Source organism: Salvia miltiorrhiza, unplaced genomic scaffold (assembly GCF_028751815.1).
Source record: "Salvia miltiorrhiza cultivar Shanhuang (shh) unplaced genomic scaffold, IMPLAD_Smil_shh fragScaff_scaffold_57_2, whole genome shotgun sequence".
Lineage (NCBI taxonomy): Eukaryota > Viridiplantae > Streptophyta > Magnoliopsida > Lamiales > Lamiaceae > Salvia > Salvia miltiorrhiza.
This window is the reverse complement of record NW_026651470.1, coordinates 235,772-261,428: the sequence shown is the minus strand read 5'-3', so window position 1 is coordinate 261,428 and position 25,657 is coordinate 235,772. Positions and strand designations below refer to the sequence as shown.

General features: G+C 40.1%; 1 protein-coding gene across 1 annotated transcript; it reads right to left on the bottom strand.

Moving 5' to 3' along the window:
- Positions 1-2,660: 2,660 nt before the first annotated feature.
- Positions 2,661-4,087, bottom strand: LOC131002989 (uncharacterized). The gene is made up of 4 exons (XM_057929463.1): positions 4,076-4,087; positions 3,612-3,977; positions 3,133-3,140; positions 2,661-2,766 (listed from the first exon to the last, which is right to left on the bottom strand). Exons 1-4 carry the CDS (start codon positions 4,085-4,087, stop codon positions 2,661-2,663), a joined length of 492 nt encoding a protein of 163 aa, XP_057785446.1.
- Between the last annotated feature and the right edge of the window lie 21,570 nt (positions 4,088-25,657).

Sequence of the window (25,657 nt, the reverse complement as noted above, 5' to 3'; positions counted from 1 at the left end):
GATGCTTCAATTGTATGAATTATTAACTTTTTTTTACGAATTAATGTATGGATTATTTAACGTGTGCAAATGCATTAAAAAGTCATACCATTCATTCATTTGCACAAGCTAAACAATTCATACTAGCACTAGCACAAGCTACATAATTCATACTGTAAGAATTATTTAGCAGATGCAAATATTCAATCTTCACGCAGGAATTGATGGTTCTCGATGAGCCCATTTCGTGAAAATTCAGATTTGAAACCGATGGTGTATTTTATTCAACCAAATTAGCGGCTGTATCCTTCTGCCTAAATTATTATTAGGTTAAATGTTTTGAAATCCTTATATTCTAGAACATGTGATAGCCGCCATTATTCATCCACAAATCATAAATTCTTATCATTTTAGAAATCAGCCACCAAACCAAAAGTAAAAAGACTCCATAGTTTATTGTATCAAATAAAAATATTAATCACCAAAAGAATCGAAAAACTCACCATTCTTCTTGTTACCTTTTGTTTTCGCCATAACTTAATGATGTTGAAGGAATTGAGTCGATTCACAGGAGCAAAATTTTCTGAAGCTTGTGCACTAAAAATCGATTCAGAGTGTATTTTTAATTTTTGGAATTTCTTAGCCACAAAAACGAAAAAGTACCCCAAACCCTAGCAAATACAGTGAAGGTGTTCTGATTCTGAATTTCAATGATAACATCTTCGTTTCCAAAACTAATTCGCTTTAATTCCGGAAACGCGTTATTAGGAGAGAGAGAATTAAAATTTGAGTACCCAAATATACCCTTGACCGATTTATTGCTGTGAACTACAAGTATGTAAGGGCTAAATGTAACAGCCCATCAAGATTAATCACATCCGTACAATAATTGATTTAAATGGTCAGGATTTATTTTTATATTATAGTCTAAGGAGAGTTTTCTGTACAGCCCTCCCCTATATATATATATGGGGCGGTTATTCAATAAACCACCCTTATTTTAAGAATTACGAACTAGCAAAAATGCATGAATTTTATGTATAACACGCATGAATAAACTGTATAAAGGTATGAATTGCGAAAAATAATTTTTTGCTACCTTTGGGATTCGAACTCAGAACCATGAATTTATCCAACAAGGTGATGAATCAACCGTAGATATTGATGATCTAAGGGCTGAAAATGGTTCCTAATTTATATTTTAAGAAGCGTTCTTATTTTAGCTTTCCCCTATATATATATAGGGGGAGGGCTATAGTGAAAACACTTCTTAACATATAAATATAAACGTTTTTTAATGTACGAATTTTATCCAACAGGGTTACGAATTCATCCAACATGGTTACGAATTGTGAAAAATAAATTTTTGCTACCTTTGGGATTCGAACCCAGGACCACGTATTCATTCAACAAGGTTACGAATCAACCGTAGACCTTGATGATCTAAGGGCTGAAAATTGTTTATATTTTATATTTTTAAGAAGTGTTTTTATTTTAGCCATCCTCTATATATATATATATATATATATATATATATATATATATATATAGGGGCGGTTATTCAATAAACCACCCTTATTTTAAGAATTACGAACCAACAAAAATGCATGAATTTTATGTATAACACGCATGAATAAACTGTATAAAGGCATGAATTGCGAAAAATAATTTTTTGCTACCTTTGGGATTCGAACTCAGGACCATGAATTTATCCAATAAGGTGATGAATCAACCGTAGATCTTGATGATCTAAGGGCTGAAAATGGTTCCTAATTTATATTTAAGAGCGTTCTTATTTTAGCCTTCCCCTATATATATATATATATATATATATATATATATATATATATATATATATATATAGGGGAGGGCTAGAATAAAGACACTCTTAAGTGTATAAAATATAAATGATTTTCAGCCCTTAGATCATCAAGATCTACGGTTGATTCGTAACCCTTTTGGATGAATTCGCGGTCCTGGGTTCGAATCCCAAAGGTAGCAAAAATTTATTTTTCACAATTCGTAACCATGTTGGATGAATTCGTAACCCTGTTGGATAAAATTCGTATATTAAAAAATGTTTATATTTATATTTTAAGAAGTGTTTTTACTGTAGCCCTCCCCTATATGTATATATATATATATATATATAGGGAAGGGCTAGAATAAAAACACTCTTAAGTGTATAAAATATAAATGATTTTCAGCCCTTAGATCATCAAGATCTACGGTTGATTCGTAACCCTTTTGGATGAATTCGTGGTCCTGGGTTCGAATCCCAAAGGTAGCAAAAATTTATTTTTCACAATTCGTAATCATGTTGGATGAATTCGTAACCCTGTTGGATAAAATTCGTACATTAAAAAACGTTTATATTTATATTTTAAGAAGTGTTTTTATTGTAGCCCTCCGCTATATATATATATATATATATATATATATATATTATTTTTATTTGATATTATCTGTACAATTTTTAGTGGGACCTATTTTTTATATGTTTGTTATATTGTAGAATGAATACCTAAACAATTATTAGTGTTATGTACGACATATAAGAAAACTAACTCGTAGAACATTTTGCAATAATTTACTTACGAAAACTAAAGGCAACGATACTCAACACAACAACTCACTAACCAAGCAACTGGCCAAATCTTCAAAAGCAAGCAATACAACAGTCATTTCCAATTCCCCACTTGAAACCTTGAATCTACAATAACCTTCATAAGCTTTGTCTTGAAGAGGAAGTTTCTAAATCCTGAATTGCAAATCCACACATAGCCTCTGCAAGTAAAAGATATGATATACATAAGCAATAGCCAGACATAGAAATCCAACACTCATTCCCATCCATCTCGAATAGCAGTGTTAGTAATACATCAAATCTAAAAAAATAGCTTATCTTTATAAATAAACTACGTAACTCATTAACAATTAGTCTATAATTATCAGGGCAAAATCAAAATGCAAAGACACTCAAAATGACCAACTACACGACTCGTATTGCTAAAAAGTACGAGTCTTTCCTTAAGAAATCTACAATAAACTTTTGAAAGTACATATGTTAAGTAAATAGCATTATAAATGTTTAATGAATGCTACTAGTCTATAAATATATGAATAAGATGACCAAAGTTATATCGTACTTACCTTTCAATCTATCAAAAACTTCATTGTATACCACGTTACATATCAAAACTTTGAGACCTTTTTTGCTAGTGACTCGTGAGATTGCGACATACAGTTGGCCATGACTGAATACAGGTTTTGGTAGGTAAAGTCCTACATTTGAAAGAGATTGTCCTTGGCTTTTTTTTTTTAGTCATAGCAAAACAAACACTTAAGGGGAACTGTCGCCTCTGAAAGCGGATGGAAAATTTAGTGAAATCCGACGGACTCATGACCATTCTAGCAATTGGAAATTTCTTACCAACATTATTTCCTGAAATCAGTTTTGCTTCAATCACACGTTCTCCTATTTTAGTAACTATCATCCTCGTTCCATTGCACAACTCATTGGACGGATCGATATTTCTAAGAAGCATGATGATGCATCCCTTCTTCAATTTTATTTCGTGGTTTGCTAATCCTGAACACTTGATTGTGTTAAGATATTCAATAGAAAATACTTCATCATCGACATCCACTTCTGCTTCTACTTTGCAAATGTTATCTGAACTAAGGTATACTTTTTCTTCGGCCGGCATTAAAGACATGGCGCAATCATTGATCGTATCCAACATTTCACTCGTGGGCGCCAAAATAGCTTTGTCTTTAAATTTTTCTGTATCAGACTCTGTATTCAAAACATCTGTATATGTACTTCTCACTATAGATTCAATAGGATTAGCTGTTTTTCGTATAAGAATATCATCTGATAATTTCACTTCAGCTTCTCCATCATCAAAAGTGTCACCAACAATACCATCCCCTACATTAAGTATCCATTCTGCAAAGTTCTTAGTATCTTCAGCCTCTGATCCTGACGTGCAATTCTGATATAAAAAATAAATTTGAATAACATTATAATCAATAAATAAAATAATTTAGATGAACATATATCTGTATAAAATTTTAACTCTAGTTTAATTACCTCCAATCTCATGTTCTTAGTTAATTTAAGAACTTTGCATTGATTCCAAAGTTTAGAAGAACTTATTGAGGCGTGGACAATATCATGCCTGCTACCGTTTGGTACAACAGTATTTGTCTGAAATCTCCACCTAAGACAACGACTAAACCGCCAAACGGTTTTGAAGAACAAATTCCTGTAGGTGACCGTAGCATATCCCTTAGACTCCTATCGAGAGCTTTAAAACAATATCTATGCATCATTGGTGCCTCATCCCAAATTATGAGTTCGTCTTCTAAAGGAGTCCGGTCAGATCACTATTAGGTTTGATCTTGCTACATGTTGAGTTCTCATCACAGTCTAGGGGTATACCAAATCTGGAGTGTGCAGTCCTATATTTAGGAAGCAGTAGTGAAGCTATGCCACTTGAGGCAACTGGTAGTACAATATCACCCCTCCCACGTGATTTATGCTTAATTGTTCTTATTTTAGGGGTTTGCATATGCATATTTTAAGTTAAATCTTTTGGAAATTTGTGCGTTTTATGGTTTGTTTTATGCTTTGCAGGAGATTTAGGTTTTATAGCTGGAAGAGTGTAATTTTGGAGATTTTGGGTTAGAATGGTGTTTTTAGGCGTACTCTGGTGTGCAGAGCTGAAAGGCCCGCTGCAGAGCTGAAAAGCCCGCGCCAGAGTAGAAAAGCCCGCTACAGAGCATAGCAGAGAAGTTCGCCAGAGCAGAGCTGCGAGGATAGGTCTGTAGCAGAGCAGAGCTGACTTGCAGAGTCAGAGCCGAAATTTCCAGAGCTGAACTTCCCTATGCAGAGCTAAAATCTCCAGAGCAGAACAAATGTGTCAGAGCAGAGCTAAATCAGCAGAGTTAAACTCGACAGAGCTGACTACACGCCAGAGTGAACTTGGCAGAGCTGAGCTAATGATCAACATAACTGAACTTTACAGAGCTGAACTTTGCAGAGCTGACTTTCAGCTCTGCCATATTCAGAGCGCGATAACTACAGAGATGACTTTTAGCTCTGCACTGCACTATGTCTTTGCAGAGCCGAGTTTCTAGAGTTAGCCGATTTTTCGCCAGAGTTGAGCTAACTTGCAGAGCACGCTGCCAGCTGGATTACCATTGGATGCACGATTCTTTTACCTTTAGAGTCCAGTTTTGAAGCCGAGTTTGATGCTAATTAGGATTGAAAGAAGTCTATAAAAGGAGGTTTGAACGTGAAGAAGGAAGAATCTTTTGCCTCAGGCACATAGTCTAGCTTAGTTCGAACACAATCCTTTGCCCTAATCTTTAGTTTCCGCTAGGCAGCCAAAGTTTAGGTTTATTGCTTTCTTAGTCTTAGTTTCGAATTCTGTTCTTAGTTAGTTTAGTATAGTTCTTTTAATTCATGTTTTAGATTAGTTTTCCGTTTAGAGTTGTAATTACGTGACAGATTACTTCTCGAGACGATTTTACGGTATTTCTTTAATCAAGTTTATTTATTTGCTTTTACTTACTTTCTTTAAATTACGCACTATAAATTATGCACTTTAGTTTATGCGTTTTTATGATGTTTTCCTTTAAATTATGCAATTTAGTTTTATGCTCATTAGATTAGAAGCTTTTAAATTACAAGTATTTAAATTCCTAGTAAGTATTTAAATTCCAAGTTGCTTTACTTTTATTGCGTTTAAATCTTGCCTAGGGTTTAATAGTTTAATTCGCCTAGATAATTTTAAGATTAAGTTTTAGTTAAGTTTAATTCACGTTAATTTACTTTCCATATTTTAGTTTAATAATCCTTAGTTTACAGTTTTCGTGTGACATAATTAATTGCCCTTTAAGATCTTCCTTGAGAGATAACACTGGGTCAACTTACCATCGCTAGGATGTCCGTGTTCTATTGCAAGTCAACTTAGAGGTGTTTCTAGTTGAGTCAAATTTTGGCGCCATTGCCGGGGAAGGTTTTAGGCTTTTTAGTTGTGTCACTTTTCTTTTCGTTTTTATTGCTTTCTTTTCTTTACGTTTTGTTTTTACTTTTTCTCCCGCCGGTGCGTTTAACCCGTGTGTTAACTGTTGTATATGCAGGGACGCCGTAGTCTGAAAAGAAAACTAACGTCTCCGCTGGATAACACTCGCACACGTGACAGAGCAAACGTTCTCTACTCTGAAGGGAAGGCGCATACCAGAGCAGACGAGTTATACTCTGACTCTGGTTCTGAGGCATGCTCTGACTCTGACTCTGACCGATCAGAGCATAACAAAGAAAGGAAGGAAGAAGCCAGCTCTGACCGTGCAGAGCACACCATAGATGACTCAACCTAAACACCTCTAGATTGATTTGCAATAGAACAAGGACATTCTAGTAGTGATAAGCTAACCCAAAGTCGTCTCTCAAGGAAGATCTTTAAGGGCAATTAATTATGTCACAACAAAAACTATAAACTATAGATTTAAAGCTGTAAAATTATCTAAAGCTGGGAAAAGTAAACTTAACTAGAAACATAAATTAAAGAATTATCTAGGCATGAAAAGAATTATTAACTAATGCGTGTAAATTAAACTTAACTAAAACTTAATCTTAAAATTATCTAGGCAAGAAACTATTAAACCCTAGGCAAAATTAAATGAACTTAAAGTAAAGAATTGACTAGGCAAATTGAATTTAAATAACTTTAATTAAAATCTCTAATCTAATCTAACTAGGCAGAAACTAAATTGCATAATTGAAATTGCAGAATTTAAATTGCATAAATTAAAGAAACGCAGGTAAAAGAAAATAAATAAACTTGATTAAAGAAATATCGTAATTCGTCTCGAGAAGTAATCTGTCACGTAATCACAACTCTAAACGGGAATTAATCTAAAACATGAATTGAAAGAACTATACTAAACTAACTAAGAACAATTATCGAAACTAACACTAGAAAAGCAATAAACCTAAGCTTTAGCTAACTACCGTGAAACTAAAGATTAGGGCAAAAGGAATTATCTAACTACACGCCTGGAGGCAAAAGGGATTGATTTTTACAATGAATAACTAAGCCCTATTTATAGACTTCAAATTCTTCTTGATCACCATGCAAAGTAGAACTCTAAAGGCAATAAAATCGTGTAAGATAAGGTAACTCCAGCTGGCGTGCTCTGCAAGTTATTTCCATTCTGGCGAAAAACGTAGCTCTGGCAGCATATGCGAACTCTAGATAGTCGTCTCTGCAAAGGCGTCGCAGAGCTGAAAGTCAGCTCTGGCGACAAGTGCAGCTCTGTGAAGTTGACTCTGTCGATTAGTTCTGCTCTGTCAATCTTTACTCTGACGCGTAAGTTATACTCTGTCGAGTTTAGCTCTGCTGATTTAGCTCTGCATAGGGAAGTTCAGCTCTGAAGATTTCAGTTCTGCTTTGCATGTTGGCTCTGCTCTGCTACAGAGCTATCCTCGTAGCTTTGCTCTGTCGAGCGTCTCTGCTCTGCTCTACAGTGCGGGCCTTCCTACTCTGGCGCGGGCTTTTCAGCTCTGCAATCCAGAGTATGCCTAGAAACACCATTCTTTGCCCAAAATCTCCAAAATTTGTACTCTTCCATCTATAAAGCCTAAATCTCCTGCAAAGCATAGAACAACACATAAAAAGCATAAGCTAAGCATAGAAAGACTAATCTTGCCCAATTTGAAAAATATAAGCACAACAAAACACCCCCCTCCCACACTTAAAACATGCCATGTCCTCAGGGCACAAAAGAGTTACGAAGAGTTTTAGAAAACTTCCCTGATTAATGGCATTGCAGAGCTGAAACATCATTGGAGGTGGTGGAGAGTGGGATTTGCGCTCTATGGCAGAGTAGGATTTCAGCGCTGGCAACGGCAGAGTAAAAAGTCAGCTCTGACTCTGTGCGACAGAGTCAGAGTAGAAAGTGCAGAGCTGTCATTCTGCATAGTGGAAAAAATACAGCTCTGGCCATTGCAGAGCTGGGTTGTTCAGCACTAGAAACAAGGTCATGAACATCCATAGAATCAAAGTATCCGCATAGCAACCAAAACTTAGGAAAATACAAAATAAAAACGTAAAGCAAAAAACAAGAAAAGTAAAAACACAAACAAACCAACGGTGGGTTGCCTCCCACCAAGCGCTAGTTTTAAAGTCGCCAACCCGACGTAGAGGATCCCTTAACCAAAATCGCTATGAAATGTCAGCTGAATTAGTCCTCGTGAAAGCACATCATCCTCCAATTCAGCTGCGGGTCCTCTTAATGAGCAAGCAGAGCTCATCGCATTCATCATTCTCTCGAACCAAGAGCTATGTCGAGATCTCTCATCTTTCTTCTCTTCCAAAGGTGGTGCACTCTGCACTCTTAGCACGGTATCATCCTTGCATGGCAGCACATCAGCCCATTCTTCCTCAACGGTTACATCATCTTTCACGGTAGTTGGCACTTTTTGAGTGGCATTAACGTCGAGTGGAAGCTTGGCCAAAAACTGATCTTCAATGGCCTCCTCATCCTGCAAATTATCAAGAAAATTTTGTATAATTTTGTCCTCTTCCGGGCTGGTGCACATCAGTTTCTCCTCAGCATAAATCTGGTACGTGTTGTTCAGAGCTGGGGCGCTGTTCAGAGCTGGTTGAAGAATTTCTACTCTGTCCTCCAGCGGCAGAGCTGGAGTAGTCAGCTCTGGCTGGAAGACTTTCTGCTCTGTTATTCAGTGGCAGAGCTGGAGTAGTTCAGCTCTGGCGAAAGACTTTCTGCTCTGTCATTCAGCGGCAGAGCTGGAGTAGTCAGAGCTAGCTGAACGGGCAAAGCTGGCGGAAGAGTCAGAGCTCGAGCGCTTGGCAGATCTGGCGAAAGACAGTTAACTCTGAAAATTTCTACTTCTTCCTCATGGTCAGCAATCTCAACAAGATAACAGATATGCATTGAAGAGTTAGAAATAACTAGGCTTTTTATGAAAATCGGAGAATGTTACCAATCTACCAGACCCGGCCATTGATGCGTCTTCGACTTTTGGGCCATTTGGCCCTATTTTTCTCTTTATTTGTGTCAGTTCATGTCTGTCCAGGGGAAAATGAAGTTGTTGAGAAAGGAAGGTCCAGTGGAGCGGAAACGAAAAGAATGTGGTTGGAATGGGCATTACCAGGCCCAGATTGCAATGTTATGTTTGCCAGCATGGAGTTTCGGCCGTAGTACCTCTCCAATTTAACTTGGGGCATGGGAACCTGAAGCAACCCACCTGGTATGAATCAAACCGAAGAAAGCTATCCGTCTGATCACTACAACGAGAAACAGACAGCCAGAGCCAAGAAAGAAAAGTAAATCCCGAAGATTTGGAGGAATGATGGAGAAGGACGATGAAGGAGCTGGAAGAATCTGGAAGAATGGGAAGTTTGACTACAACATGTAGCTGGAAGCTATTTTCAATCGGATCAATAAAGGATTGAGCTAAAGAAGGAAAGAAGATCCCGATGAAGATATGAAGTTGGCGCATCTAGGGTTAGACCTTCACCATTCGGCAGTATAAAAGATTGATGATGTGCAGCGTGCACAGCTCTTGGCACCCTTTTGAACTTCGTTTTATTCTAGTTTACTACTTTAATCCGTCATGTGTAGCATCAAAAACAATTTTTACATTCCAGTTCTATTTCCTATTTCCATTGTGTTTTCATTCGAACAAGATTCAAGGCTCGTAGCCTTAGGTACTACTTTATCTTAATCAAGTATTTCCTTTTATTTCATGTTGTGTTTAATTCATTTCGCATTTATGAATTCTGCTATGTGTGAGTAATTCCTTAGGTGAGGTTTTAGGGGTGGAAATAATTGTTGTCAATATGTAAACACTCGTGAGGCATTTGTTCTTTCGGTTGAATCTCGTGGTTTCGGAAGGATCTGTTCGAAACCATGGGCAGTAGGGGCCTAACGGGTGATTTCCGTTCGGTAAAACGCTGTCCACGTCAAGCAAAGGCCAGGGTGTACCAGGGCGTGACAACCAGTATACCCAAGACCGAGTAGCTGAGCAGCGTCAACAAAAGGCGTTGTAGATCCGGACGGTGGGGAAAGGATTGATGGGATACACTGTCCTTCTCCAGTCTTGGGCTTCTCTAGAGACTATCCATCAACTGTGACGAGGCATAAAGCCATGGTTATCAAACGAGGAAAGCAATCTCTGCGCCGTAGCATGTCTATGACTGGTCGGCTGACAAGCCAGAAATGGTTGTGTCCAGGAGGCATGTGTCACTCAAAGTGCAGAGTTGGGGACCTCGGGAGAGAAGGTTGGTGAGGGTCATACTTGGTGAGTAACGGGTATGACTACTATCTAAGGAGGAGTGAAGCACTGCCTTGTGACCGGGGAATGTGTGACCTTCGGACCAAGTGACCACAATGGGATCAACCATCCTAAATGTGAAGTATAACCCCTTGAAACGCCCCAATGTCTTTGGGCCACGCCTTGGGTTTATATGGACCATGGACGGATTATCAGTATGCCTATGACCGAATGAATGTTGACAACAGTTATGACCTAACCGAATAACCTCACCCCTTTGTTATTATTGATCTTGTTAATTTCTTGTGCAGAGTATACAGATTGAGACTTGTGACACCTCAGTTTGTCGTTGGAGAACAAAGTGGTTCCTCACTCCCTACGGGATTCGACCCTACACTTGCCACTAAGACTGAGTTCTTGTTGTGGGACGTAGGAGCGTGTATCGTCTGTACTGGGCATACACAAGTATTTTGCCCGCACCGCACGACGGGTGTGTGTCAAAATTGGCGCCGTTGCCGGGGAGTGACGTGCAGAAATTTTGTTCTCTCCTCATTCCATTTTCCGCTACTGGTGTATGCGTGGAACTCATAGAGTTGTAAGAGCATTGGTGTTTGACCCTGATATTGATCGCACCGAAAGGCGACTACGCGCAGAAGCACAAATAGCGAGACGCGAAGCTATGGCAGAAGCAGAAGCAGAGCAAGCAGCTGCCGAGTAGGCGCAGACCCTCAGACAGTTGGCATACCCAACTAATCTCAACTTGAGACCGAAAGGAATCACCTTACCGGCAAACCCGTTCGCACCTCGTCGGTATGACCTGAAGCCTTCTTTACTTCAGATCTTACCGAAGTTCAATAGATACCAAGGAGATGATCCTCACACTCATCTCCAAGATTTTGAGATGACAATCATGCATCAATCCAGTGATGAACAACAAGAGTATGTCAAGCTGATACTCTTTCCTTTTACCTTGGTGGACAACGCGAGAAGATGGCTGTATGACCTACCCGCAGGAAGTGTCACCACATGGGCACAACTGCAACAGGCCTTCTTGGAAGAGTTCTTCCTAGCATCAAGAGTGGAGCGGATGAGATGGGATATCCACAGCATCAGACAAGATGGGCTAGAATCCTTCTATGAATATTGGACGAGATTCAAGAGAATGCTAAGCAACTGTCCTCATCACCAAATCTCTCCAAAAGATCAGGTGGAGAGTTTTGTAAAGGGCATGCGGAGGAATGATCGCAGTCTGGTCCTAGCAGCCTGTAATGGATCGTTAATAAGCAAGACTCCATTGGAGATCTTTCAATTGTTGGGCACCATGGCAGAAGAATCACGCGATGAGGGGCATGAAAGAAATCTGCAAAAACCTAGGAAAACTGAAGAGAAGGAGGAGATGTCCAAACTGGAGAAAACTATGGAAAAGAGCATGAACGAACTCAAGAAACTTCTGTCGGGTCTGACTATACCGAAGAAGATTCGCCAGTGTGGCCTTTGCGATGCCACCGGACATCAGTCTGAGAATTGTCCCAATTTTGGCGAGGATATTATTGACGTTAATGCCATCGGATGACATGATGGAAATCCACGGAAGTATGATCCATTTGCAAACACTTATAATCCAGGGTGGAGGGATCATCCTAACTTTCGGTGGAAGCAAGATGGTCAGCCCCAACAGCAGAACAATATGGGAGGACAGATGCAACGTCCTCAGTATAATCAGAACCAACATCAACAACAGTACTAGCTGGGACCACCTCAACACCACAACCAGAATCAACAACAACTTTCTTACCAACCACCACACCGGAGAGCACCTTGGGAAAAAGCCATCGAAAACATGGCTAAAGAGAGCGAGAAATTTCGCAATGAAATTCGTGTCGATATGAACCAAACCAACCAGCAAATTAGTCATTTGACTAAGGCAGTGGCCAAATTGGAAGAGAATGTCGGTAAGCTCCCAGCCATGGGAATCAACCCCAGAGAACACGCCCAAGTTGTGCTAACTGAGTTTCCAGAAGGAGAGAAAAAGAAAGAAGAGTTGTTAGCTGAGGCTGAACTGCTTCAAGGAAGCTGGAATAAGAGTGGTAAGGGTCCAACTGATGAACAAGCTGGAGGTAGCAACCCAACCGACGCACCTTACCCAAGGCGCCTGAGACAGAAAGCTAAAGAGAAGGAAGCAAGTGAAATGATGAAGATGTTTCAAAAAGTTGAACTAAGCATACCCCTACTCGATGCTATCAGGCAAATTCCGAAGTATGCCAAATTCTTGAAAGACCTTTGTTCAAGAAAAGTCAAGATGGAGGAAGAAGTCCGTTATGTGATGGGGGAGAGTGTCTCGGCGGTGATCCAACGGAAGTTGCCCACGAAGAGGAAGGATCCAGGGATGTTCACCATTCCGTGCAACATTGGCGGAACAAACATGGACAAGGCCATGATGGACTTGGGAGCCTCGATCAATGTGATGCCATTGGCTGTGTACAAGAGACTGAATATTGGTGAGATGAGGAACACCCGTGTGGTCATACAGTTGGCCGACAGATCTAACGCTTACCCTGAAGGAGTGGTGGAGGATGTACTGATCAAGGTTGGGGATTTAATTTTCCCAGCTGATTTTTATGTTCTGGACACCGGACCTGAAATCGGGGAGAATGCCAAATTATTGGGAAGACCGTTCATGATGACCGCTGGAACCAAGATCGATATGAAAATCGGAATTTTAACATGTGAGTTCGATGGAGTTCAAGAAGAATTCAACATCTATGAGACCATGAAGAGAAAGCAAGCAATGGAAACGGTGGACATGATCGATGTGTTTGAACCTTTGGTGCAAGAACAGGGAATTGCTTTTGGTTCCGGGGATACCACAGAGAAAGTGATCCAGTATGGTCTGACTGATCGAGATGCAGAGCATATGGAGGATGATGAGATGAAGGAAGCCATCATGGAACTTTACTCTATCCGAGAAGGTACCATGGAAGCTGAGTTGGAGGTAGACCAGAAGATCAAGGAGCTAATTCAAGAGGTCTATTTAGCTGGAGGAACGGAGACAAGCAAACCAGAGTTATTGGCTCAGTATGGGCAGAACGAGAAGCTTGTTGCCATCAATCCAGAAAGCACCCACACTAGAACTCAAGAAGCTGCCTAAGCATTTGCAGTATGCTTATTTGGGTCCAGAAGAAATGCTCCCAGTTATCATCAGTGCTGACCTAACCCGTGTGCAGCAAGATCGATTGGTCAGAGTATTACGGGAGAACAGGGAAGCCATCGGTTGGATCCTTAGCCGATATCAAAGGCATCAGTCCCACAGAGTGCATGCACCACATCTATCTTGAGGAATGAGCCAAACCTGTTCGAGACTCACAAAGGAAGATGAATCCCGTCATGAAGGAAGTAGTCTTGAAAGAGATTCTCAAGCTACTGGAGTTGGGAATCATCTATCCCATATTCCGACAGTCAATGGGTGAGTCCAGTCCATGTCGTACCGAAGAAATCAGGAATACAGGTTGTGGAGAATGATCAAGGCGAGCTTGTACCCACCCGTTTGCAAACAGGATGGAGAGTTTGTATTGACTACAGAAAGCTGAATGAGGCAACCAGGAAGGATCACTTCCCATTGCCCTTTATCGACCAAATGCTAGAAAGACTAGCTGGTAATGCCTATTACTGTTTTCTCGACGGATATTCCGGGTACATGCAAATCTTTGTGGCACATGAAGACCAGGAGAAAACCACTTTCACCTGTGTATTTCGAACATTTGCATATCGAAGGATGTCGTTCGGATTATGCAATGCACCGGGAACCTTTCAACGGTGCATGATGAGTATTTTCTCCGACCTACTTGAGAATTGCATTGAAGTTTTCATGGATGACTTCACCGTATATGGTAACTCTTTCGACATATGTTTGAAGCATCTAGAGCTTGTGTTGAAAAGGTGTGTGGAGAAGAGCCTGGTCCTTAACTATGAGAAATGCCATTTTATGGTGAGGGAAGGAATAGTGCTGGGGCACGTGATTTCGGAAAGAGGAATCGAAGTGGATAAGGCGAAGGTTGATTCCATCGCCAAATTGCCCTACCCAACAACAGTAAAGCACATACGGGCGTTCCTTGGTCATGCAGGGTTCTACCGGCGATTCATCAAAGACTTCGCCAAGATTGCTCAGCCCATGACCAGACTTCTTCAACAAGATGTACCGTTCGAGTTTGATGACGATTGCAAGGAGGCATTCACAATTTTGAGAAACAAGTTGGTGTCAGCCCCCATTATTCAACCTCCGGTTTGGGATTTACCATTTGAGATCATGTGTGATGCCAGCAACCATGCCATTGGAGCAGTATTGAGGCAGAAGAAAGGCAAAGAGAGTTGCGTGATCTACTACGCATCTAAGACTCTCAATCCAGCACAATGCAGCTATACCACTACTGAGAAAGAACTCTTAGCGGTGGTGTTTGCCATAGAGAAATTCCGTTCCTACCTTTTGGGAACAAAGGCGGTGATCTACACGGATCATGCAGCGTTGAAGTATTTGATGGCCAAAAATGAGTCCAAACCTCGGCTCATCAGGTGGATTCTACTTTTGCAAGAGTTCAACATCGAAATAAGGGACAAAAAGGGAGCTGCCAATCTCGTGGCGGATCATTTGAGCAGGTTGCAACTGGAAGAGGATGATGGTATGCCCATTATCGATACTTTTCCAGACGAAAAGTTATACTCCGTGAGCACCTGAGTGGAAGGGGAAGAACTGTATGCTCCGACCAAACAGGAGCCATAGTATGCCGATATAGCTAACTATCTGATCACTAAAGAGTTGCCTCCAGGATTGACAAGGTTCGAGCAAAGGAAGTTACTTGTGTAAGCACGATTCTATTACTGGGAGGATCCATATCTTTGGAGGACCGGAGCAGACCAAGTCATACGGAGGTACATACCTGAGGATGAACATGCCCAAATTCTAGACATGTGTCATGTAACAGCAAACAGCGGGCATTTTAGGGGAAAGCGCACAGCCCACAGAATTTTGGAGAGTGGATTCTACTGGCCCACCATATTCGCGGATGCAAGAAAGTGGGTACAGAGCTGCCCAAAGTGCCAGATGACTGGAGGTATTACCGCAAGAGATGAAATGCCACAAGTTCCAATCATGCCAGTTGACTTTATGGGACCTTTTCCAAAGTCAAGGAACTACGAGTATATTCTGGTGGCAGTTGATTACATGTCAAAGTGGGTTGAAGCCAAGGCAACCGCAAGCAATGATGCTCACACCGTGGCAGGATTCCTGAAGGAGCAAGTGTTCGAGAGGTACGGTGTACCCAAAATTCTAATCAGTGATCAGGGGTCTCACTTCTGTAATGCCACTATCAGAGCACTGACTAAGAAGGTGGGGGTGACACACAAGGTCACTACAGCATATCACCCCCAAGGAAATGGCCAGGCTGAGATTTCCAACCGAGAGATAAAAAGCATCTTGGAAAAGGTGGTGCACCCTAACCGCAAGGACTGGAGTAACCATTTGGGAGACGTGTTATGGGCGTACCGAACTGCTTTCAAGACACCCATTGGAATGTCCCCGTTCCGCTTGCTTTATGGGAAAAGATGTCATTTACCTATGGAAATCGAACATAAGGCGTACTGGGCAATCAAGCAAATTAACCTCAGTATGACCCTAGCTGGAGAAGCAAGGAAGCTTGCAGCTGAGTGAGTTGGAAGAACTTCGGTTGGAGGCTTACGACAATGCGGTGCTCTACAAGGAGCGGACCAGGATGATCCATGACGCCAAGATCAGAAAGAAGGAATTCTTGGTGGGACAAAAAGTTCTACTTTTCAATTCACGCTTCAAGATGATGGCTGGAAAACTTCGTTCAAAGTGGTCAGGACCATTCGTGATCAAAGAAATTTTTTCAAATGGAAGCATAGAAGTGTACGATCACAATGGAGTCGATACGTTTGTGGTGAATGGGCATCGCCTGAAGCCCTACCATGAACTTGCTGAAGTAGAAAAGGAGAAGGAGGAATGCCACCTTCTCGACCCTGTGTACGAGTAAAGAGCGAAAGAGTGTCGAGCTCAAGACGGGAAACAAGAGCGCTTGCTGGGAGGCAACCCAGTGTGGTTTCTTCGGTATGGCCTTTACCGAATTTTCTTTTCTTTTAAGTTGTTTTGTTTTGTTTGGATGCACTAACTTGCAGATGCGTTGCAAAGTGTGTAGGTGGAGGATTGGGAATTTTGCGAGCAGGAGAGGTCTAACCGGGAAGAGGTGACGTTAGAGAGGCGGAGGCAGCAGTCTGACATGATGGGACGGGAACGTTTGGGTTTCCAAAGGAAAATTTGAAATTCAAATTTTGGAGAGATTTTTCTTTCCTTAATTTCAAGTCTTGCCATAACCGTCACCCCCACTTCCCTTAAACACTTCTCCCCACTTCTTCCAAAACCCTAAATCTCCATAACCGCTACACACGATCTCCACTACCTCCCACCACCTTCAATTTCAGTAACCGCTAACACCACCTTAAAAACCACCTAGTTCCCTAAATTCCTACCCAAAACCCTAACTTTCCAAACACTTTCTCAATCCCAAAAACCCGCAATGGCAAAGACCAAAGGTGAAATTGGTTCCGGAAGCACTCAAGTTCTGACGAAGAAGAAGGCTGCCAAGCCCCGAGCCGCATCCGAGGAAACATCTATCAAAGCTACCGAAGAGCCGGTCGTGGCCAGTCATACGGAGGAGAGAGGGCCATAAGATGTCCCTGTAAGGGAAGAACGTGAGGTAGAGAAGGAGACCTCAGAGGAAATGATCGAGGTATCGGAAAAGCCCATGGAGGAAGAACAGATCGCACCTACCCCGCCAGTGAAAAAGCCGAGAAAAGCTTTGAGGAAATCAACTCCCGCTCAAACTGCCAAAGAGCGGGAGCCCACTCCAGTTCTCCCTACACCACCAGCGCCATCTCTTGAAGAAGGGAAGACGGCGATAGGGTCCGAAGAATGAGAAGAAGAGGGAGAGGAGGCCACCCACGAGACCGAGGTGGAGGCCTCCACCCCTTAAAGCAAGGTGGCGAAGATTGGAGCGAAAAGGAAGTTGGATGTCACCAAACCCCCTCTACCCACAAAGACGAGACCGGCGGTGGCCGGAAGTAAGACGAAGGGCAAAGAAGTCCAGAGCAAAACTAGGAGAGCAACCCCCGCTGAAAAAGGAAAAGGCAAGCAAGCCGAGGAAGATCCGGAGAGGACTGAGACCGTGGACAGCTCCAGATCTGAGGATGTTTTGGCGCCAAAGAAACCCACCTCCAGTACAGCCACTACCACAAAACTGAAGCTTGCAAAGTAAAAAGGGCTGATACGCACCACTGTTTCAGGAGTGGTCATACCGAGAGACAGCCAAAGGTATGCCACTCTACATAACAGAGAAATTACCCCTTGGTATTTTCTGGTTAATGGAGCTTTGGAGGAGTTGGGGATAAAGGAGAAAGTGGAGGGTTATTTTGAGGGGATAGGTTGGAAGAAGGTGCTGGAGTGGAATCCGAAGGCATTCCAGAAGTTGACGGAGGAATTTATGGGCACTGTTGAGTTTAAGCCCAAGGGAAACTATACGATCGAGACCCCAGGTACTTTGCGGTTCCAGTTGCAAGGTAGGATATTCCCGCTCTCGATCAATGAGCTGAATATCCACCTGGGGTGATTGAAACCACATGAGTTTACGAAGAGGAGTACAGGCAAGCGGAAACCATAGCCACACCAGAGTGGAGGAGTCGGATTGACCATTACTGGTCACTGTTGTCTACCGGAACCAAATATGTCAAAAATATCAGCAAGTCGAACGAGATTCGGGACCCCGCCCTGCAGATCTGCCACAGGTGGCTGGCCTACAACATCTACGGCCGATTGGAGGGTTCCAACGTGGTCACCCAACAGGAAGTCTTCATGTTGTGGTGTATGATGGAGAGGAAAAAGGTGAACTTCGGGTTCACCGTGGCGCTTCAGTTCCAGTATGGGGTAACCCATACTAACAAGTTTATCTCCCTTTGCCCACTGGTGACCATCCTGGCGGAGAATCTTATCAAGTTCGACGTGGAGAGCTCGGATGACACAGCTCTGGCCGACAGTCGCTTTCTGGACCTGGCAGGTTCGTGCGATGGAAGGTGGTTGAGGCCGACGAAGGCGGGAGATATCGTTTGGTGTATCCTGAATGAGCAGCAGCTAGGCCAGAACCGAGGAGGCCACAAGAGCAAGATGCACCCCGCCTTGTCAGCAGCGAGAGCGTGATGTTGTTGGCAGTGATGAAGGAAGTGAAGGACGAGCTGGTGATGTTGGGCGCGGAGATAGCAACCTTGAGGAAAGCAATGGACGCTGGCTTCAAGGCAATCATGGACCGGTTGAATGCGGAGGAGAGATCCTCCGACCAAGACAATTAAGTTTCCCTACCCTGAACTTTTAGATTAGGTTTTGTTTTATCTTTTGATTTTCATGTTTTAGTGTCTTTTAAGTCTTGTTTGAGTCGAGTCTTACTTGCACTGTTTGATGGTGATGAGAATATGCATGCTGATTTGGTTATGGTTTGATTTGGTGGTTGAGTGTGATATGCATGATAGCAATTGCGAGCTTACAGTTAGTACCCCACCAGTGAGATTAGGGCCAAATTTATGAAAAATTGCATGTTTCTGGTGAGACTTTGTTGTGCTAGGGAATCTAGATTTTGTTTGAGAACTTATATTGCTAGTAATGACTTGTGTGATTTGGGAACATTTCTTTGATTAGGGCCCCAGATTCTTCTTTGTTGATAAATGTGAAAAGAATCCCTTGTTATGCCAATTTGGGTCGAATTCATTCTTTCTTGAGCCTTTCTATTGCTATATCTAAAAGAAAGAATTGTTGGAGTGCATGAAATGGTAAACAAGGAACTGGAGAGAAGAAAGAAAATATGGGCACAAAAAAAAATGAATGAAAATTGTTGCCAAAAATCAAAGAAATGATGAACCCTATTAAAAATGGGGGAATAAAGGGTTGGTTGTAGCTTTACTGAACAGGTATGCTTAGTAAGGGTGATACTGAATTAGCCACTGAACCATATTTATCCCACCTTTACTCCGTATACCCCATTACAACCAAATAAAGACCCTCTGATGAGTCATACTAGTGTGTTCCACTTGTAGTTTTCAATCAAACTCTTAGAAGAACTGGCACAGCAAATTAAGAGTGTATACACTTAGCCCTGTACTTGAGAGAAAGAGAGACTGCTATCACACTTTATGCATGTTCATTATTCTGGTTTGTGGTTTGACTGAACTGAATGATGCATGTTAGTATGATCTGATCCTGATGTTGGTGCAAGTTTTGTGTCTCGTAGTTTTATTTCTTTTCTTTCAACTTTTCGTCCGTGTCTTCTGTGAATCCACCTACATACTTGAGGGCAAGTATGGTTTAAGTGTGTAGGTGTGATGCGTCTTCGACTTTTGGGCCATTTGGCTTGCTTTCTATTGGTACTTTTGGCATAAATTATAACATTAGTGCCAAAAGTACTATCTGAATCCGCGCACCTAACCCGATTTGGTGCGCCCAAATTAAGGGCAATACAGTCAAAAATTACAAAAAATTACCAAAATTTATATTTTTAATATGGATGGCCAAATATTGAGTTTCATTGCAATATGACTATCTCAAAAGTTGGCTCTTGTGAAAGTGTTTTTTAATTCGTATTGAAAATGGTGAAAATATAAAAAATAAGGGTAAATGAGATATTTATAGGTGGTGCAGTATAGTCTAAAAATAGATATGAAGTTCTTTTGTGGACGTCCCAAAAAAAAGAGTGGATTTTGAAAATAGCCACTTTTATATAGTAAAAATAAATTTTACCCACTCAAATAAAAACATAAAAAAATACCCACTTTTTGTGTTAAAGGACTAAATTGCCCTTCTATATAAATGGGCAAACCCTAGTCTCCTCTCATTCTCTCATTTTTTTCTCTCTCTCTTCTCTCTCTCTGCACGCTCTCTTCTCTCTATCTATCTCTCTCTTCTCGATCTGGAGCTTGCTGAGGCCGAGGACTGCGGCGGCGATCGGATTCCTCCGCTGCTCCAGGCTGTCCTCCTCCCCGATCAGCGTCGGCGGACGGCGGAGCACCGTCGGATCGAAGTTGAAGCTGGTCAGCGTCGACGGCCTTCCGGTCGAGGAACGGCGGCGTGACGGGGCCGACTGCTTCATATTTTATAAAATTCTCGCTCTCTCCTCTCTGTCTCTCTCTCTCGCTCCCCCTTTCTTTCCTACAGAATGTACCTCTCCTACCTTTCTCAGGTGTGCCTGCAGATTTCAAGACACTCGAGTTTGTATTCATTTCCCGTGTTTAATTTGAGTGTTAGATATTGGTAATATATATGATTGAGTAATTGAAGGAAAATTTTATCTAACAAGCTCAATATTGTTCAATCCATTAGAGATGTTATGTACTGTAGATGAATTAGAATATATTAGTATTATGTTATAAGTAACGAAGAAATTGATGAAAATCGCGCAATTTTGTACTAATGTTCTTGAATTCACAACCAAATTTATGAATTCACAACTGAATTATCGGCGTTGGTTGTGAATTCACAATTGAAATAATGTTGATAATGAATTCAAGTTTTATTGGTTGTGAATTCACAACTTGAAAAAATGTTGGTTGTGAATTCAAGTTTTATCGGTTGTGAATTCACAACTTGAAATAGCGTGGTTGTGAATTCACGCGAATTCACAACTAACACTATTTATAGTTGTGAATTCAAACTTTAAAACTTGAATTCACAACCAATACATGTTATTCAGTTGTGAATTCGAGTTTTAAAGCTTGAATTCACAACCAAAATTTATTTTGGTTGTGAATTCACTGGTTGTGAATTCGTGGGTATTTGTAAAAATTTATATGCAAGGGTAAAATGGTAAATGTGGGTATTTTTTTAAGTTTTTATATTAGTGGGTAAAATTTATTTTTACTATATAAAAGTGGCTATTCTTATATATTAACACAAAAAAAAATAGGAAGTTCTTTCGTAGACGGAAGAGTATTATTTAGTGACGAGTTCAATTGTTAATGGACAATGACCCAATATAAAAAATAGTTGATTTGAAAGAAAATAAAAGTATATAAAAGTATAATTTATGTTTACAATATTGTTTATATTTTAAAAATAGTTTTGATTCCTATAATTAATTGATGAACAAATCAATATATTTTGTATAATTTTAATATATATTGTTATATTTGTCTTATAATATTTGAACTTATCATATGCATATTTCATTATACACAAGAAATTCTATAAGATATTCATATTGTGCAACACACTGGTACAAAGTTACTTCTATCGTCCCTCAAACATCTTATGCTCTTTTTATTTTGGTCTGTTCCCAAAACATCTTCCTAACTTATTTTTGAAAATAATTTCACTAATTATTACACTTACAATCTTCATTTTTTGTGGGACTCATCATACACTCATAAAATAAACAACTAATTTTTATTAAAACGTGTATCACCCTCATTTAGGAAGATGTTTGAGGTACGGAGGAAGTATATTTTTAGCAATGAAGTTGTATAATTTTAGTTGCTATGGAATATAATAGCAATTATATTAACTTTTAATTTTTCTCATTTTTTATTATGATATCTTAAGAAAATATATTTATGTTTAGTATAGTTAATGTCATGAAACTTATAATATTAAATTGGTAGTATTTTACAAAATTACATTGAATAAAATAGTTATTTTATATTCATGACGCTGAATTTTTTTTTTTTATAGAAGAATAAAATATTATTCTCAAAATATAATTATAAAATAGTTATGAAAATTCATCTAGAATAATGCACACAAGAGAGTTCAAATGAGTAAATTTAGTCGAATGGTTATTAAAATGTATAGAAAAATTTAGTCGAATGATATTTGTACGTTAATACACATGAGTTTTGTATTTTTTGTTAGATGGGAAGAGGAACGATGGATATCGAACCATAAACTTCTCTATTAACAAAAATGATCTTTACTTTTGGATGTCATTTTATAAGTATATTTTTTTAGGCCCCTTTTGAGTATTTTTTTTACTATTAAAATTAATAATAAAATTAGGATAAATATCACTTTTTGGCCCATCGTTTGAGATTTTTCTCAAATATTACTGTGAGACTACAGTTCATAATTAATTTTGTATAATACTATTTATATAAGTTATATTATCACTTTTCATTTATAATAATTATGAATGTTGAAATATAGTTTACATCGTTGTCGATTATTCAATAGTATGACTCAATTAGATTATACAATTGTTTATTCAGATGTGCTTGATTAAATCACATTTTTTTTTCAATTGGGGGTTGAAGGGATTGAAATTCATAACTTGATCACCCCCTCTTACAAATAAAAGAATATTGTTGAACTACAATACTCCTAAATCATTATTATTTATTTTAATAATAATAAAGCACTCAAAGGGGCCCTCTAAGAAAATATGCAATTGGGGGATGAAGGGATTCAAATTCATAACCTGATCACCCACTATTACAAATAAAAGAAAACTACTTAACTATAATACTCAGATTGATTAAATCATTATTGGTTAGTCAATTTATGTAAATAGTAGTAATATAAAAAAATTAATAATGAACTATAGTCTTAAACTAATTTTATTATTTATTTTAATAATAAAAAAATACTCAAAATGACCCCCACCCCCCCACCCCCCCGAAAAAAAATACTACAATTCGGAGATGAATGGATTCAAATTTATAACCTGATCACGCACTATTACAAATAAAAGAATACTATTGAACTACATACTCAGATTAATTAAATCATTATTAATTAGTCAGTTTATAACATACTCCCTCCGTTCCAAATGAAATGTCTTATTTCTTTTTGGCACGGAGATTAAGAAATGTGTATAAAGTAGATAAAGTGGGTTGGTAGAAAATATTTAAATATTAAGTATAGAGAGAGAGAGTGTATTGCCAAAAAAGGAAACAGGACATTTCGTTTGGGACAGCCCAAAAAGAAAAACAGGACATTTCGTTTGGGACGGATGGAGTAATATTTTTTAAATATAGTATTTAGTATAATTCATTTAATATTATAATTTATTGATAATTAATTTATAAATTAACAATTTAGATATATATATATATATATATATATTATATTAATTTATATTATTATTTATATTGTGCATCAGAATAATAATGGTCTATAAATTTACTAGAGGAGACTTCATTTCTCATTATTTGAAAATTTCGTAAAGCAAAACAAGGGTTGATTTTATTGGGCCGAACAATGATGGTTATGAGCCCGTGGCCCGCGGGGGAAAGCCCTTTGAAAAAAGAAAACAGTGTGTAATTATTGGTAAGCAAGAGGGATATAAAATTTCTGCCTATTTCTGCAGCTATCAATTTAAAAGTGTGATTGACAATTCTGGGTCAGTCGCCGTTGAGTAAAAGGTGAGGAGAGATTTCTGTTTGCAAGTCTCGGTTCCTGTGGGTCGGAGGCGCATCACATCGCATCAATCACTCTTTTTCTTTCCTCAAGCCTTTTCTCTTTTTATCTCTAATTTCCTCTTCTTCTTTTTTTTAACATTGAAGGTAACGTCAAATTCATGCTTTTCTTTCTTTAATTTGTTAACATAGGATGGAATGACTCGTTCTATGGTGCATCCACTATAATGCATCGCCCGTTCATATCTTGCCACGTGGCAAGGTCACTTTTTTATTTTTTATTTGAATAAACTTTTTTATTTAATACAGAATTCAGCTATATATCTTGGTTGCTTTTTCCAACTATAATTGCACGCGTAACGAGAATCATTTTTCTCTTTTATTGTATTTTACTTTTTTATCCCTCGGTCCATTTTTTTTAAAGGTTAATACATAAAAAAAAGGGGTAATAGCCGGTAAATACATGAGAAATTTTCATTTTCTGGTTTATATCATGACCCCTAATTTTGGCGGCTAAATACACCAATTTTTAATTTGTCTGATTTTTCCCACAGCGAAGGACTCCGGCGAAATCGAAACTGACGTGGCAAGTACTTAGACAAAACGACGTCGTTTCATTATTAATTAAAATTAGTTTATATTTAATTAAGAATAAAATTATTAATTATATCCCCTAATCTAGCCACATCACCCCCTCCCCTTCCCCCACCCCCTGCGCAAACCCTCCTCATTCTCCACCCCGGCGCCACCACCGTTTTTCGACCGTCTCCGTCGCCGACTAGACCAACGCCCTTCCTCCGGCGACTGGTCCATCATGCCGCCAAGCACAGCGCTGCCCCCTCCTCTCTCTTTCCCGGCCACCCCTCTCCCTACGAAATCCCGCCGCTGCAACCTGAAGAATGGCAAACGGCTGCTGCTTCAGCCCATCTCACCTCCTCGTCTCTGCACCTCACTCTCCCACAATCGAGGCAAAAGGGTGAGCCCTAATTTCCCCCCATCAGTTCGACGGGAAATGCCGCTCTTCCGGAGAATTCGACGCCCTGCACCAGAGCTTATCTCTCTCTGAATTCTTGTTCACAACAGGGCTCGACCCCCCTCCCATTCTGGTTCGACGTCGCCGTTTGAGAGAATTGTGAATTTGGTGTTGTGGAATGAATTTGGAGGTTGTGGAGGGCGGCGTAGGGGGGGAGAGAGGCGGAGACGGAGGTGCAGAGGAGATAAGCGAGAGAGAGAAGTAGAGGCGGAAGCTCAAGCTCGATCTGTTTGAGGCGGAGGAGATGAGCGAGAGAGAGCAGAGGCGGAGGCTCTGGGCCGGCGAAGCTACCGGCCGGAGCTGTGGTGGCGGTCAAGGGGGAGGGCGGCGGAGCCGAGAGATGAGAGGGAGTTGTGAAGCTGTGAGAGAGTGGTGACGTGTAAGAAAGAGAGAAAGTGGGGTGTGTGAGAGAGAGAGTGGGGAGTGTGTGTGTGTGTGTGACGTGGTTATTCCGGCTGCCACGTTGGCATTCCGGCGTCCACGTCAGTTTCGATTTCGCCGGATTCCTAAATCGAGGGAAAAATCAGAACCAATTATAAATTGATGTATTTTGAAGTCAAATTGAGGGGTCATGATATAAACCAGAAAATGAAAATTTCTCATGGATTTAGCGGCTATTACCCCTAAAAAAAATGCAAATACAACATAAAAAACGGGTTTCATGATTTCACCTCCTACACGATTTCACCTTCCACACGATTTCACATTCCCTGTCTCTTTGAGAACGAAGGCGCGCCAGCACCAGCTCTTCTCCACTCCACCAACGGCTTTCACCTTCCCTGTCTCTTTGAGAACACGAAGGCGCACCAGCACCAGCTCTTCTCCACTTCACCGACGGCGAACTTCTGCTCCAAAGAATTTTAGAAGGTATTTACTCAAAA